Source organism: Mus musculus, chromosome 19 (genome assembly GCF_000001635.26).
Source record: "Mus musculus strain C57BL/6J chromosome 19, GRCm38.p6 C57BL/6J".
NCBI classification, from domain to species: domain Eukaryota; kingdom Metazoa; phylum Chordata; class Mammalia; order Rodentia; family Muridae; genus Mus; species Mus musculus.
Genome location: NC_000085.6, coordinates 46,666,452 through 46,682,421, shown reverse-complemented (window position 1 = coordinate 46,682,421; position 15,970 = coordinate 46,666,452). Strand labels below are relative to the sequence as shown.

General features: G+C 46.8%; 1 protein-coding gene, 1 long non-coding RNA gene and 1 pseudogene across 2 annotated transcripts, besides 5 other annotated features; 2 read left to right on the top strand and 1 right to left on the bottom strand.

Moving 5' to 3' along the window:
• Positions 1–328: 328 nt before the first annotated feature.
• Gm41857 (predicted gene, 41857) lies at positions 329–13,826 on the bottom strand. The gene is made up of 2 exons (NR_166896.1): positions 13,659–13,826; positions 329–7,130 (listed from the first exon to the last, which is right to left on the bottom strand). It is a non-coding gene; the product is annotated as a predicted gene, 41857 (long non-coding RNA).
• On the top strand, positions 7,125–8,336 carry Gm6967 (predicted gene 6967; annotated as a pseudogene).
• Positions 8,505–9,554: a promoter, noted in NCBI's record as "1 kb PvuII promoter fragment". NCBI's record gives the evidence for it as "EXISTENCE:reporter gene assay evidence [ECO:0000049][PMID:1323057]".
• Positions 9,182–9,281: a transcriptional cis regulatory region, noted in NCBI's record as "CRR; -346 to -245; PvuII/BamHI fragment". NCBI's record gives its function as "mediates induction by cyclic AMP" and the evidence as "EXISTENCE:reporter gene assay evidence [ECO:0000049][PMID:1323057]".
• Positions 9,198–9,215: a protein binding site, noted in NCBI's record as "ARE-1". NCBI's record gives the evidence for it as "EXISTENCE:nuclease protection assay evidence [ECO:0001106][PMID:8994191]".
• Positions 9,222–9,250: a protein binding site, noted in NCBI's record as "ARE-2". NCBI's record gives the evidence for it as "EXISTENCE:nuclease protection assay evidence [ECO:0001106][PMID:8994191]".
• Positions 9,238–9,263: a protein binding site, noted in NCBI's record as "-290 to -265 SF1 site". NCBI's record gives the evidence for it as "EXISTENCE:protein binding evidence [ECO:0000024][PMID:16271033]".
• Positions 9,422–15,257, top strand: Cyp17a1 (cytochrome P450, family 17, subfamily a, polypeptide 1). The gene is made up of 8 exons (NM_007809.3): positions 9,422–9,875; positions 11,330–11,465; positions 11,655–11,884; positions 12,614–12,700; positions 13,061–13,276; positions 13,581–13,750; positions 14,305–14,408; positions 14,814–15,257. The coding sequence occupies exons 1-8, from the start codon at positions 9,579–9,581 to the stop codon at positions 15,095–15,097; spliced, it is 1,524 nt and encodes a 507-aa protein (NP_031835.3). The 5' UTR covers positions 9,422–9,578; the 3' UTR covers positions 15,098–15,257.
• The last annotated feature ends 713 nt before the right edge of the window (positions 15,258–15,970 follow it).

The window sequence follows — 15,970 nt, the reverse complement described above, 5'->3', positions numbered from 1 at the left end:
GGAACGGCTGCTTGCCCACAGCTCAGCAAACTAGGGAGGCAGACACCAGTGGGTGTTTCACCCCATGTTATTTCAGATTTTGGTGACTTGTCATGATTGTTAAAATAGGTAGATTAGTCTAGCTACAGATTTAGCAGTTGCATTGGTCATTTAAAGAGCCTGTTTTTGCTTGGAATGGTACGAATGCCTTTAATTCCAGCATTCAGGAAGCAGAGGCAGGCATTTCTCTGTGACTTCAAGGCCATCCTGGTCAACATAATGAGTTCCAACCCAGCACGACCTACATTGTGAGACCCTATCGCAAAAACACACAAACCACAAACAACAATAATTTTTAAATCTGCTTTTGGTTTTAATGGAAAATAAGTTTCTATTTCATGTGTCTATCAGCATCTGAGACAACTGCCTACATCTCTAAGGACAGTCTAAAGTCAAGCTCTTAAAACAGAAAATTTGAATAGCCTTACTATTTGCTATACTTATATATTTAATGTGTGTGTGTGTGTACATACATGTATCATGGCACCTGTCAGAGGACAGTTTTCAAGAGTCAGTCTCTTCAAGGTTCTGGGATTGAGCTCAGGCTATCAAGGTTTGCAGCAGACGCCTTTACCTGCTTCGCTGTATCTCACGTCCCCTCCTTCCCTATTCTGAGGACTGATTCTCCTCAGGCTAAATTCTCCTGCTTCAGTAAGGCCAACAGGGCACACGAGCAGAAGCTATTGGCAAAGATGAATGTTGAGAGCCAACAGCTGACATCTCTAGTTTAAGGATCTCCAATCTGGTGAAGGTCAGTAGCAGCTCCTATCTGATAAGTGTCGAATATTGGTGAGGGTTAAGACCTTGATGGGGTAAGATCATCCAAAGAGGATGCTGATGGAGAAGGGCCAGAGGCCAAACTAAGGAAACTTGACATACATTAGACAGCTGTGGGGCAGAGAAGAAGATCAAAAAGAATCCAAAGAACATGGTACAGCGTGTCACAGGAGAGGGCAGGGGCAAAGCAAACAGTGGGTGATCTCAGTGGAGTGTTTTACGAAAGCTCTGAAGGAGAGCCAAAGAACTTGGCAACCAGGAGGTCACTGCTGACCTTATTAACAGCAGATCCATTAGTGTGGTGGGCTGAAAGGCCAAAAAGAAAAGCACACAATGAATGAGGAATGAAGTAAAAACCGTCAGCTGGCACTCTAGCCTTTGCATCCACCAGAAAGCACACACCAAAGAGAGAGACTCTTCAAAACATCAGCTCTGTGAGCTGTTTTCCTACGAGTTAAAAAATCTTAAAACCAGTTGTGCCACAAGGAAGAAAGCCCACCATCCACCTGACCGACCTCAGGGCACCCTCTCAGCCTCTCTCAGCCTCTCTCGGCTCTCTCTCTCTCTCTCTCTCTCTCTCTCTCTCTCTCTCCCTCTCTCTCTCTCTTTCTAAAGAGACTTGGAAGAGGCTGTGTTTCCACCCATCAGTTCAGGTCAGGACTGTCCCACAACTTGATTCTGAGTATGGAATCTTTCAGTGTACATGCCCAAGATGGGGCATCAGGTCCCAGCTACAGGTATGGTAGTTCCTGAATTCTAGCACCAGGATGCAGTAGTTGACATGCCACTGAAAACCTAGGAGCTGTGCTCAGCCTTTGAGTCGCTCCATCTGTATGTTGCAGACGGTGGGGAGAGGACCTCTCTCCAGGGATGCAAGCTCACACTTCAAGCTTCTGCCTCCCTTCCACTCATGTCCAACTAGTCCTCCAACGATGTGTTTGTTCTTGTTTTTTGTTGTTGTTGTTTTTTTTGTTTTTGTTTTTTCCTTTCTGGTTAAAAGTGCATGATGTAATCACTAGAAAATAGATCCAACTTAGAGATGCAATGATTAGCAGAGTCTACAAACTAAAGACAATTAATTTCTGGGGCATTTAGGACTCTCAATGACTTTACAATCAGCTGAGTAGATAATTCAGATTCTTTTAAAATAAGAGATGGTATTTTGTGCTGTCTGGAAGCGGTGAGCATTTATGAGTACTCTGAGGACATGGTAAAGGGGAATCAGTAATGACAGGACATAAGGAATGTTATGTCCGAGTTGAATCAATAACCTTGGAAGTCCCAGAACTTCCTGGGAGCTGCCTGGCTCTCAGGGAGCTTTCCAGGAGGCTTACATGAAAAGCATGGACTCCGAATGGAAGTGTGTGCCTTCGCTATGAAGCACAGCACAGTTCCCCAAGAGGTGGGGAAGGGAGTCACGGAGATGAACCCTGTTAGTCATCACCGTGTATTACGTACCTGTTCTTTCTGGGCAGCAGCATGTATTGCTAAAGCGCCATACCCTTTTCATCTTTAATGGAGACAGGAGAGGCAGCTACCAGTGAGAGGAGGCCCCTGGCCCACAGCCCAGATGCTGGAGGGGTGGGAACAGGAGAGGGGTGTTCAGAGACGTGAGGTGCTAAGCCAGTTTCAGGGATCTGCTCTGTTGCATCTGCTGACTGGAATTAAAACTCACACAGAGGAAGTCAAAGACCAAAGTCCCTAAAGATAAGGACAGAGAGCCTCCCTTTCTCAGCCTTGTTCCCACGAGCCCTCATAAGCTGCCTTCTGTGGAGCTGAAGCAGTGACAGGCGTGGTGGCTTCCTGAGGTGGGGTTTGGAGTGATCCTGTCATCGTGAATGTTAAGCAGACACTGCGTGAGAACCTCAAGCCTGACATCCCTACTCACCCCCATCTCCACAGAGGGCCCTGACTAACACCTAAGCCCCTCTGCGGCCTCAGAGCCAATGTGGCAACTCGCTGTGGTGTCTTACCATTGCCAAGTGACCATAGCACAGAGCATAAGAGAAGAGCATGGGCATTTTGTCAGCAGGAAGTCAGTGGAAATATCATTGATAAGATCTTCATTTTAGGGAGAAAACGCTTTGATTTCTCATAGTGGGAATTTGGATTTCTTTAAAAAACCCAGTAATGTTATTTGAATATGTTTTTGTTTTAATCCCAGGTGTGGGCTATGGGGCTGCTTCAGACTGTCCAGAGCCACTAATCATGATTTGTCTTGTGCTCTAGGAGGGGTGTGACTTTTGCTAGATGAAGTTAGTTTATGTTTGGCTCCCTGGGGATGCTTCAGAAGGTGTATAAATGCCAGAGCCCCAAGAAAGACCAAAGCCACTGCTATGGCTTGTCAAGTGATCATGAGCAAGGAGACCAGACGAAGAAACTGGATATCTTGACATCAAAGATCAGACTGTCCCCAAGGAACTCGGTGCCCCTAATCAGCAGGAAGTAGTCTAAAGAGGTCTATGCCCTTTCCCCTCTAGCCTTTCTTTTCCCACCTACTGTTGTGGTTTAGAAGGGACTGGGATAGAGAAGGGTGGTAGATGAAAGAACCCAGTAAAGTAGAAAAAAAATGCCTTCAATTTCTAGCTTTATTGATAGTGAGTTTGTGCAAAGTGCTTAATCTTTGAGTCTACTTTTGTTTGTTTGTTTGTTTGTTTTTACACAATGAGGACACTGGGCTAACAGGTTTTCAAATTTTCAGCTGGTCGTGTTTCTAGATGGATTCTTTTCTCATACCGCCGATGCAGAATACAACTAATGCCTTTAAAGGAACTAACTTAATGTTAAGCGTTTGAAGTCCACAATTGTTATCCTTAGAAAATATTGTTTGACTTATAATTTGTCCAAGTCAATTTAACACAAATGGGGAGGAGGGGCTTTTGAGTATTTCTACCAACTGAGGGGAGGAAAGCAGAGAGAGTAAGTAGGAGTTGTCGGAGAAAAGTGACAAAGGAGGTGTGGGAGAAAAGTGACAAAAGAGACATTATGACAAAGGGAGAGATGGGAAGAAGTAGGCTCAAGGGGATGGGGGAGGGCTCAATTTTTATGGTGTGTGTGTGTGTGTGTGTGTGTTGGAAATATTTTCAGATAAGCATATACAGTATTTCTTTCTACTGATTCTGGCTGCACTAGACTCCAGCTCCTTCGAGTGGGAAGTGTATTGCTGATTGTATTAATCAGGGTTCTCTACAGTCACAGAATATGGATAGTCTCTATATAGTAAAGGAATTTATTGATGACTTACAGTCTGCAGTCCAATTCCCAACAATGGTTCAGTAGTAGCTGTGAATGGAAGTCCAAGGATCTAGCAGTTACTCAGTGCACACGGCAAGCAGGCGAAGGAGCAAGAGCAAGACTCCCTTCTTCCAATGTCCTTATATGGTCTCCAGCAGAAGGTGTAGCCCAGATTAAAGGTGTGTTCCACCACACCTTTAATCCCAGATGACCTTGAACTCAAAGATCTCCCTGTCTTAATCTTCTGGAATCCATAGCCACTATGCCTCAAGATCTCCATACCAAGATCCAGATCAGAAACTTCTATCTCCTAGCCTCCAGGATAAGGGTCACTGGTGAGCCTTCCAATTCTGAGTTGCAGTTCATTCCAAATATAGTCAAGTTGACAACCAGGAATAGCCACTACACTGACGAAGGGCAGACACAGATTATATAACTGATGTTGCACTTACACTATGTGACTTCTGCAAGAAAAGTCCCCGGAATTGGAGTAATTGCTTCAAAGGGCATATATAAAGAAAAAAAAAACAGCATGTGTTTTGAAAAGTAAGTTATTGAACATTTTCTATAGAAATGCAGAATACTGTGGCCAAACGTAAACACATCTTTAATCCCATCACTCTAGAGGCAGAGACAGGTGCATCTCTGAGTTCGAGGCCAGCCTAGTCTACAAAATGAGTACCAGGACAGCCAAAGCTACACAGGGAAATCCTCTTTTGAAAAACAAACAAACAAACAAACAAACAAAACGAACAAGAGTAAGTTGAGTAAGTCATGAAGAGTAAGATAGTAAGCAACACTCTTCTAAGCCTCTGCTTCACTTCCTATCTCCGGGTTCTTATCCTGGCTTCCCTCAGTGGACTGTGACCTGGGATCTGTACACTGGATAAAGCCTTTCCTTCACAAGTTTATTTTGGTCATGGTCTTTATCACAACGGTAAAAGCCAAACGAAGACAAGATTGGTTACTAGGAGTGGGGTATGAATTTCCCAGTCTTGACCCTGTACTTTTGGGAGGATTGTGACAGTGTTGAACATTGGGCTAGAGAAGATAGTAAGTGCTTAGAATTCAATGTTCTGTTCAGCAGGAGAGCAATGCAGTTGGTGAAGGCCTGGCTTGTGAAGTTTCAGATGGAAGTAAAGACTCTAGGGGACCCATTTGTGTGGTATTCTGAATTAAGAATATGTGATGTCTGGTCAACTGGAGCTAAAGAATCAGTTGGGATTAACAGGAGATCCTTGGGGTTGGAGAGATGGCTCCAAAGTTAAAAATGCTCTCTGTTCTAACAGAGAACTAGGTTCAATTCTCAGAACCCACATAGCAATTTACAGCCATCTGTAAGTCCAGGTCCATGGGGTCTGACACTCTATTCTGGTTTCTGTGGGCAGAAGTGCAATACATACCTTCTGTGCTTACACTTATGCTGTAAAACACTCAGATTAATAAAATAAAAATAAATGCATCTTTTTAAAACCCCAAACTTTTTAGAGAGAGAGAGAGAGTGAGAGAGAGAGTAGTTTCACTGAAGTGAAACCTTTGCTGTAATTAAAAAGAGATCAGCATTGTTGAGGTGAAATCTTCTGGGAGTATCTCATCAGGTTCAGCACAGAGAAGCTGTGGTCCAGAGAGGCCAAAGTTGCCAACAGCCAGACTTGATAATATGCAAAAGATCCCTAGCTGGTACTGGTTTTGAAGCCATGGAGGAGTTGGGGAGAACAGCTAAGGTTTGGCACTATGCAGCAGCCCTAAAGAAGGGCTGGAAGAGGCTGCTGGCGATGGTGCTGCCTCGGCTCCAGTGGAGACCCCAGCATAGTGGAGATACCAGTACCGTGGCATGACCACCAAGCACAACAGCAGCTGTTGAATGGAGCTGGCCTGAGTGTAAGACAGGAGATGTGTGTGCTGTAAATGGCAGAGCTGGAGAAATGGAACTCCCTGGAGCCCAAAATATGGTGAGTGCCAGGTGTCAGACGTATTTACGCTTCTGGACTTGGAGTTTGATTTGATTTCATTATGACTGCCCTGTTTCTTCTCTCTTGGAGTAAGAAGAAAGTATATAACTTATGTCTGATTTTACAGATTTCACACTTATGAGAATTTGTCTTTTAAAGAAACATTTAAAGAAAGTTCGGTTTTTTTTTTCTTTTTTCTCCTTTGAGACAGTCTCATTGTGTAACCTTGGTTGCCCCAGAACTCTCACTGTGCAAACCAAGCTGGCTTGAAACTCATAGCAATCCACTGGTCTCCACCTCCTGAGTGCTGGGATTAAAGATGTGTGCCACCAAGCCTGAGCTGACACTGTGGAATTTTAATGTCAATTTTTCAAAGACTGTGGAACTTTTAAAGTTATATCAGCTTTATATTAATTGGTGATATTGTGATGAGATCTTGGGGATGAGCAAGAAAGGAAAAAATATGTTTACATAGTGATGTGTTTGTTTGTGTGTCAAGTTGTCAAGAGGTCAATTGTGCTTGTTGGTTCTTGCCAACTTGACACAAACATGGACATATCTGGAAAACAAGGAACCCCAGCTAAGAAATTGCCTCATCAGATTGGCCAGGAGGCAAGTGTGTAGCAACATTTTCTTGATTAATCATTTCGTGGGAGGGCACAGCTCACTCAGGTGTACCACCCATGGATAAGTGGTATGGGTTATGTAGGAAGGCAAAAGGAGCAAGCCGGCAAGCATCCCTGCTCCATGATCTCTGCTTCAGTCGCTGCCTCCAGGTTGCTGCCTTGGCTTCTCTGACCGTGACCGTGACCGTGACCGTGACCTGAAATGTGTGCACCAAATAACTCCGTTCCTCTTCAAGTTGCCTTTGGTCACGGCCTTTCTGACAGCAGTAGCAACTGAACTAAAATGAGGACAAGTAGCAGGTTCATCATAGACAGAAAGTAGTTTAGAAGCATCCAGATCTGGAGGGGAAGGTTGGGGAGTTATTGCTTAATGGCTCCAGTGTCTGCCTGGAGTGGGGAAAGCGTTGGAAGTGGTTCATGCTTATGGGTAACGTTGTGTCCTAGCTCTGCTCCTCCCTGCTCCAGAGACAGCCGCATCTTCTTGTGCAGTGCCAGTCTCATCCTGTAGACAAAAATAGTGAAAGTCGGTGTGAACGGATTTGGCTGTATTAGGCACCTGGTTACCAGGACTGCCATCTGCTCTCCACTTTGCAAAGTGGAGGTTGTTGCCATCAATGACCCCTTCATTGACCTCAACTACATGGTCTACATGTTCCAGAACGACTCCACCCATGGCAAATTCAACGGCACAGTCAAGGCCGAGAATGGGAAGTTTGTCATCAACGGGAAGCCCATCACCATCTTCCAGGAGCAAGACCCTGCTAACAGCAAATGGGGGTGATGCTGGTGCTGAGTATGTCGAGGAGTCTATTGGCATCTTCACCACCATGGAGAAGGCTGGGGCCCATTTGAAGGGTGGGGCCCAAAGGTCATCATTTCTGCCCCTTCTGCAGATACCCCCATGTTTGTGATGGGTGTGAACCATGAGAAATATGACAACTAACTCAAGATTGTCAGCAATGCATCCTGCACCACCAACTGCTTAGCCCCCCTGGTCAAATTCATCCATGACAACTTTGACATTGTGGAAGGGCTCATGACCACGGTCCATGCCACCATGCCACTCAGAAAACTGTGGATGGCCCCTCTGGAAAGCTGTGGCATGATGGCAATGGGGCTGCTCAGAATATTATCCCTGCATCCACTGGTGCTGCCAAGGCTGTGGGTAAGGTCATCCCAGAGCTGAATGGGAAGCTCTCTGGCATGGCCTTCCGTGTTCCTACCCCCAATGTATCCATTGTGGATCTGACATGCCGCCTGGAGAAACCTGCCAAGTATGATGACATCAAGAAGATGCTGAAGGAGGCATCTGAGGGCCCACTGAAGGGCATCCTGGGCTACACTGAGGACCAGGTTGTCTCCTGCCACTTCAATAGCAACTCCCACTCTTCCACCTTTGGTGTTGGGGCTGGCATTGCTCTCAATGACAACTTTGTAAAGGTCATTTCCTGGTAAGAAAATGAATATGGCTACAGCAACAGGGTGGTGGACCTCATGGCCTACATGGCCTTCAAGGAGTAAGAAACCCTGGACCACCCACCCCAGCAAGGACACTGAGAGCAAGAGAGAGGCCCTCGGTTGCTGAGGAGTCCCTAGCCCAACTCTGAGCATCTCCCTCACAATTTCCATCCCAGACCCCCATAATAACAGGAGGGGCCTAGGGAGCCCTCCCTACCCTCTTGAATACCATCAATAAAATTCGCTGCACAATACATATATATATATATATATATATATATATATATATATATATACGCCTAAAATGTAAACTTTTGCTGTTGATCTTGAGTGGGCCATAGTGTTTTATAGCCCAGGGTGACTTCAGACTTCCTATGAAACTGAGGCTGGCCCAACCCTCCTGTGTCTGCTGGGATTACAGCTGAGTATTGGCATTGCCGTCCCTAAAATGTACCTTTAAAAATGATTAAAGAGGCAGAGAGATGGCTCAAATGTAATAAATTTTTAAAATGACAATTAAAATGTTACTCTGTAATTTTTGTGTTTAAGATACTAGTTAGATATTTTATATGATTTTTAACTAGTGTTTTATTATTTTATAGGCATGAGTGTTTTACCTGCATGTATGTATGCAGACCGTGTGTGTTGGGGGTGCTTTCAGGGGCCAGAAGGTGCTTTCCTGGAACCAGAGGTACAGAAAGTTGTGAGCTACCATGTCAGTGCTGGGAATCTAACCTGGGTCTTCTGGAAGAGCAACGAGGCATCTTGACTGCTGAGCCATCTCTCCAGCTCTTAGTTAAAGTATTTTAAATGATGCATTTTACGTTTTATACATAGTAACATGACAAAATCATTTATTTCCAGAAAATATTAAATAGCCCATTCAAGAGAATGTACCTAGAAAGTAACCAAGCTATTTGAACAGAGACCTGCAATGGCCCTTGAGCTGATGTTCTGTGTACCTGAAAGCCTATGACTTCTGGATTCTTATCATCACTGCCTTGTGTGACCTTATGCAAACTAACCCTAAAAGACCTCTCTCTCCTCAACTATCAGATAATAAGACTGAAGTCTCTTTGACAGCTTTGGCTAGCTGCAACCTGATGACATTAATTATTAACTGTGCAGCACTTTTGACATTACAGCACGCACTCTGAAACCTTGATCTTAATCTGATAGCATTTGCCTCTGGGAGGATCCATAGCGCAGAAGCCCCAGGGAGATGACCAACTCTCTGCTCTTTAGCCAGCTCCTCCTCCAGGAGTTCGTCCTTAATCTGAGCCAGCCCTTGTGGAGGCCAAATTCCCTCTCCTCTCCCTTTTCTGGGTGAGGACTCAGGCTTGGAGACACTCCAGGATAAACTTCTGCAGGCCAAGAGATAACACGTCTTCAAGGTGACAATCAGAAACGCCTTTTAAAAGTTCTCCTTCTCTGCTGAAATTGCTGTAGCTTCTCCACTCCACAGCTGGCCATCTGCCTACACCTGGCTGCCATGTGGGAACTTGTGGGTCTCTTGCTGCTCATCCTGGCCTATTTCTTTTGGCCCAAGTCAAAGACACCTAATGCCAAGTTCCCCAGGAGCCTTCCATTCCTGCCCCTGGTGGGTAGTCTACCGTTTCTCCCCAGACGTGGTCATATGCATGCCAACTTCTTCAAGCTGCAGGAAAAGTATGGTCCCATCTATTCTCTTCGCCTGGGTACCACAACTGCAGTGATTGTCGGTCACTATCAGCTGGCCAGAGAAGTGCTCGTGAAGAAGGGGAAAGAATTCTCTGGTCGGCCCCAGATGGTAAGCAGTGCCAACCCTCCTCTTCCTCGGTCCCTGGGGTTGTACAGTTCTTATTTCTTTCAAAATCAGACTTGTGGGACTGCTCCCTCAAGACCCTACCGAACCTCTAAACTGGGAAGGAGGAATTAACGGGAAAACCCTTGAATGGCTTGTCTAGCAAGATGGTGCAGGGACCTGCAGAGCTGAGAAGCCTGTATGCCACTCACCTTCCCCTCTATGATACGATAATCATTCTAGAATATCCAGGCAAAGCCTTTAGCCCAGACCCAGAGCTAAAGTTCTCTATAAGTGTGACATTGTTGGGAAATAGGGCAGTGATTGCATCCTCCACCAGAAGATGCTTGGAGAAGCGGCTGGCATCATGGAGGGCTAGGACTGCAGTTTCTCTTATATGGCTTTGGCTCACAGATAGCTGGGGGAATATTACAGGGGGAGAGGGGACAAGGGACAGGGACATACAGTAGTATCTTGGGGCATCTGTTCTCATTTGTGCTGACTGTTGAGTAGCCATCCTACAAACACCACCTGTGCTCCCATGACCCTGTTGCAAGTGTTCCCCTGGGTACCCCGATAGAGGACGACCAGCCTCAGCTTTTAACAGGCCAAAACAAATTCCTTTTCCATGCGCTGGTCAGCCAGCGTGGCTGCCCAACTGCCAGGCTCTCTCAGGTTTGGGTTCCTCTCAGAAGCAAAGGAATAAACTGGGCCAGGTGACGGCAGCACACGCCTTTAAGGCTAGCACTTGGGAGGCAGAGGCAGAGGCAGGTAAATCTCTGGGTTTGAGGGCAGCCTGGTCTTGCCAATGCTATACGGGGAGAAGGAAGGAAGGAAGGAAGGAAGGAAGGAAGGAAGGAAGGAAGGGAATAAAACCATCACCACCACCCTGTGAATAAGAGACTAGCCTGGTGGGTTTTGGGGAGAGTCGGGGATGGAGAATGAAGACTTAGACCCTTGTGTTTTGTAGATGGCATCTTTTAGAGATGATAGCTCAAGCTTAAGTCCAACCTGGGAGGATCAAACATCTGCTGTCTCCAAATGAGGATCTGAGGCTGGGTGCACAGGCCAGCAAGTATGGCTTTAGCAGCCTGGTGGTTGGGGACAAAAATAGAGCTGTCTTGGAAGTCTCTCAGTCTCCTCGTCCCTAGGACAGACTCACCTAGCTCATCCCACCCATAGCTGACTCTCCAGGTCAAAAATTGAACTAGAGAGTCCCAGAGGGCACCCTACTAATGACCTGAACCCCAGGGCTCTTGCATTCAAATCCAGGGTTCTTTCTGTCTCCTCGCTCTACTGCCTTTCATGGAACTTTAGTGAGGACTTTGGGGCGTCCTACTAAGTAAGAGAGGCATAGGGATCTCACAGCACTCATCAGGACTGCAGATAGATAGATGGAGAAGCCTGAGAGTTCCGGGAGTTTGCCTGATAATGCCTACAGCCTTGCCTGCTCTCCAAAGGTGACTCTAGGCCTCTTGTCGGACCAAGGAAAAGGCGTCGCCTTTGCGGATAGTAGTAGCTCCTGGCAGCTGCACCGGAAGCTGGTATTCAGCACCTTTTCCCTGTTCAGGGATGACCAGAAACTGGAGAAGATGAGTGAGTGAAAGGCTAACCCTTAGGGCTAGGGGGCTGGGGAAGGATGCTGGGCGGCTGGGTGCAGCCATTTCTTAGCGGCTGCTGCCATCAAGTGGCCATCAGCTCTCTATGCCTATCCCTGGATAAGACCTTGGCCAGAGGCGACAGCGTTGACTGATCCCTCCTCTTCACTTTCCTCCCTCTTGTCAGTATGTCAGGAAGCCAACTCACTGTGTGACTTGATACTTACATACGACGGGGAGTCCCGAGATCTGTCTACGCTCATCTTCAAGTCAGTAATCAATATCATCTGTACCATCTGCTTCAACATCTCTTTTGAGAACAAGGATCCGATACTGACTACCATACAGACCTTTACAGAGGGTATTGTGGATGTCCTGGGCCACAGCGATCTGGTGGACATATTCCCGTGGTTGAAGGTGAGAAGGAGATCCCACTGCGACAGTGTCCCCAGTACTTTCAGTTTCCATGACCATCTTTCTCTTCCAACTCTTCCCACAGTCATCTGCTCTGCCTCATACAACCCCAGACACTTGGTCGGCATTTTTATCCTCCAGGCCGACTCTCATATAGCTCACACTGGCCTCGAACAACCTAAGCAGCTGAGAATGACTCTGAAATTTTGATCCTCCTGCCTCCAAGTCCCAAGTACTAGGACTACAAACATGTACTATAGTACTTTGCTGTGTCTCTCTTTTTTTTATGTCCTGTATCTTCCTACTCAGGGCTATTATTCTCTAGTTGCCATTTGTCAGCAGTGAGCACCTGGTAAGTGTTAGTCACTGGAAGCTTCCCCCAGGAGGTATACCCAGTTATCCTCAGTGCTGAGGAGAGACAGACACAGGCTTAACCTATTTGAGGAACATGCCCAAGTCCTTAGTCTCAAGTCTGACTTATGATAAGGGAGAGCACAACACTGTCAGGGCTTGGTGATGGATTGAATTGAGAACATGAGGACTCTACCCTGTACTCCACTGTTTAAAGTTGTCCTTCCTGTCTCTGGTAACCACATTCCGCTATCTTCTTGCCTTTCTTGATAAAGGTCCAGACTGGCGTGGAGACTTTCTTAAACCGAAAGCTAAAGTCTGCCTCTCGCCAAGGATTTTCCTAATTGCGTGGATGGATTTGACATTTCCTTCTCTTTCCAGATTTTTCCCAATAAAAACTTGGAAATGATAAAGGAACACACTAAAATTCGAGAAAAAACACTGGTTGAAATGTTTGAAAAATGCAAGGTAAGTGATCAAGAAGAGGCGACTGTGAGGCTGGAGGTATCTTGAGAGCAAGGCTGTGATGCATTTTGGACACTGTGAGATTCCCCAGAGCCTAGCAGGGGGGCTGGCACATAATGGGTTAACTGCTAGAAACTGACCTATTAATAAATGGGAGGGGGGAGTGAGTAACTGAAACAGTTCTTAGAGGGACATAGAGGGAGGCACAGGGCTATTCCCTACCTCTACCACCTCACAGGTCCTGCCCAGTCCCTCTCCACTCTCACACACCTTGCTGTGTCTCTGGTATAGGGTGGAGTGTGGCAGGGATGTTGGAAGTGAGGCTCCCTCCTCATCCTCTTCTCTCACTGTCTCTCACCCCAGGAGAAATTCAATAGTGAATCTCTCTCCAGCCTGACAGACATTCTGATACAAGCCAAGATGAATGCAGAAAATAATAACACTGGGGAAGGCCAGGACCCAAGTGTGTTCTCAGATAAGCATATCCTTGTCACGGTGGGAGACATCTTTGGGGCAGGCATAGAGACAACTAGCTCTGTGCTGAACTGGATCCTGGCTTTCCTGGTGCACAATCCTGAGGTGAGTGTCTCCCCAACTCTTGTCTTCCTATAGAATCCAACCAGCCAACCATTATGGGGGGCAGGCAATGCCTGGAGCCTTCTGTACAGATAACTATAGCCCCACTCTGCCTCTCACACAAGCAGAGGCTGACTCTGGCTCTGGGTTAAAGTTTTCCTGTCTTCTAGAAACCAGGCCTAGGCTACAGAGCCATCACTGGATAGAATCATTCAGGCTGTTCTGGGTATGACCACTGGTCTCTGCTATGCCCATGTCTCTCTTAGACTTGAACAAGCTGGTCATATGGCCTTGTTCTGGCCCTCAGGTGAAGAGGAAGATCCAAAAGGAGATTGACCAGTATGTAGGCTTCAGTCGAACACCGTCTTTCAATGACCGGACTCACCTCCTCATGCTGGAGGCCACTATCCGAGAAGTGCTTCGTATCAGGCCGGTGGCCCCCTTGCTCATCCCACACAAGGCTAACATTGACTCCAGGTAAGCCTTTCTTCCCGAGATACTCAGCCTAGGATGCAGCCGCTAGGTAGCCCGTTCTGTGCCTCGGGCATGTTCCAGCTGGCCTTAGTTGCTGTTGAATCTATAGTCAAACAGAGACTCCTGCTGCCAATCACCCTGCCCTAGTCACTCCATCCACCTCCACTGAGATCCACTGACTGAGTTGCGTAGGCATCTGGCTTCCCTCCAAACTTTCTGCAACCCTTGGTGACACAGGTCTGGGCTAAAGGACAGGGTGATCAATATTCCGATTTCATCAGATGGTGGTAGTACATACCCACCCCCCTCTCTCACGTACATGCACACACACACACACACACACACACACCAGCTTCTGAGACAGACACCCGCGTGCTGACTAGCACACGTGTCCATGTTGTTGATAGATAGTGGATAAGGCTGGATCTAGATGTAATCCTGGCAGAAACCAGAAGATGAGGGAAAGGAATGATTGAGAATGGGGGAGGGTTCTCCCCGCTCCCAAGTGGAGCTGTGGGGCTGACCATCTCCCTTTCTCGTCTCCTCGTCTGGGTTAGCATTGGAGAGTTTGCCATCCCGAAGGACACACATGTGATCATCAATCTCTGGGCACTGCATCACGATAAAAATGAATGGGACCAGCCAGATCGGTTTATGCCTGGTGAGTTCTTGTCCATTCCATGCTGGCTCCTGCGCCACACAGCCAGCCTGGATTCTGCTCTTCAAGGACAGCACTTTTTCCTGCCCACTAAGCTTGTTACTAGAAACCTCTTGGCTGCACCCCCATAAGCCTGTTACTGTTCCCATCCTACTGGAGATTGCCCCAGACTCTTCACAGATGGGGGTTTCAACTTCCTCTTCAAATAACTTCTGTAGGGATTATGTAGGCATCTGTCTCCCAAGAGGCCTGTCCCTCTTCTCTTGGATGGGGCATTTTCTCCTGGGGACACCGCTTCCTCCCTCACTATTCTTCCTGAACATTTATTTCCTCATGCCCCAAAAGCAAGTCGAGATTCCCTGGGCAAAAGGTTGGCCCCCCTGGCTGATGCTTCCCATTTGTCCCCAGAGCGCTTCTTAGATCCAACAGGAAGCCATCTCATTACACCCACACCCAGTTATTTGCCCTTCGGAGCTGGTCCCCGATCGTGCATTGGAGAGGCTCTGGCCCGGCAGGAGCTCTTTATCTTCATGGCCTTGCTGCTGCAGAGGTTTGACTTTGATGTGTCAGATGACAAACAGCTGCCCTGTCTGGTGGGTGACCCCAAGGTGGTCTTTCTGATCGACCCTTTCAAAGTGAAAATCACAGTGCGACAAGCATGGAAGGATGCACAGGTTGAGGTTAGCACCTAGAGGCCGAATCTAACGTCCCGGATCCCATGCCTTGACACCCACAGCCCAATCTTAGAGGTGCCTCCAACAATCCTCCTCACTCCTATCCCGTTTTCTACTTGGCAGCAATGAAGGGTGAGACACATATTAAAGGTTTTCCAATAAACATCTCTGAGCTGTCCGTCATTTACTCATTGGCTTACTTATTCAGTCAACAAGTATGTTCACTGAAAAAAAGCACTGTTTATTTTGTGTGGTAGAGAAAGATGTGTGTGTGTGTGTGTGTGTGTGTGTGTGTGTGTGTGTGTGTGTGTGTGTGTGTGAAAGAACAAACTCATAGGAGTTGATCCTCTGCTTTTACCATGTAGATTTTAGAGACAGAAGTGAGGGCATTAGGCTTTGCAACAAGAACCTTTACCTGATGAGCCATCTTTCCCACCTCTCAAAAACAAACGAACAAACAAACAAACACACCATTTTGTTGAGTACCTACTGTATACCACTTGCTAGCTCAGGACACTCAGCCTGTGTGGGAGGCACAGGGGAACTAGGAATGTTAAACACACAGAGGAAGGGAGGAGTCTCCCTTCAAAGGGAGGGATACATATAACCTGTTTTCTGTCCAGAAGGCTGGGAGAGACAGTTAATAGTCTGGCGAACTTTCTAAGATCTGTGTGACCAAGAATGTACCTGATCTTTCCCTCTATAGACCCATCTTTATGGGAGACGTCACAGTGTACTTCACGAAGAGTCACAAAGAGTTTCCATGTGGTCATGTCTAGTTTTTGTTTTGTTTTGTTTGAGACAGTGTTTCAGTTTCTCTGTGTAGCCCTGGCTGTCCTGGAACTCACTCTGTAGACCTGGCTGGCCTTGAACTCACAGAGATCTGCCTGT

Bases quoted from the DNA above. Each gene is read 5' to 3' on its own strand.
- Cyp17a1 (NM_007809.3), top strand. From the start codon at position 9,579: ATGTGGGAACTTGTGGGTCTCTTGCTGCTCATCCTGGCCTATTTCTTT. The intron at 13,277-13,580 runs GTGAGTGTCTCC...TCTGGCCCTCAG, and splicing joins TCCTGGTGCACAATCCTGAG to GTGAAGAGGAAGATCCAAAA. The intron at 14,409-14,813 runs GTGAGTTCTTGT...ATTTGTCCCCAG, and splicing joins GCCAGATCGGTTTATGCCTG to AGCGCTTCTTAGATCCAACA.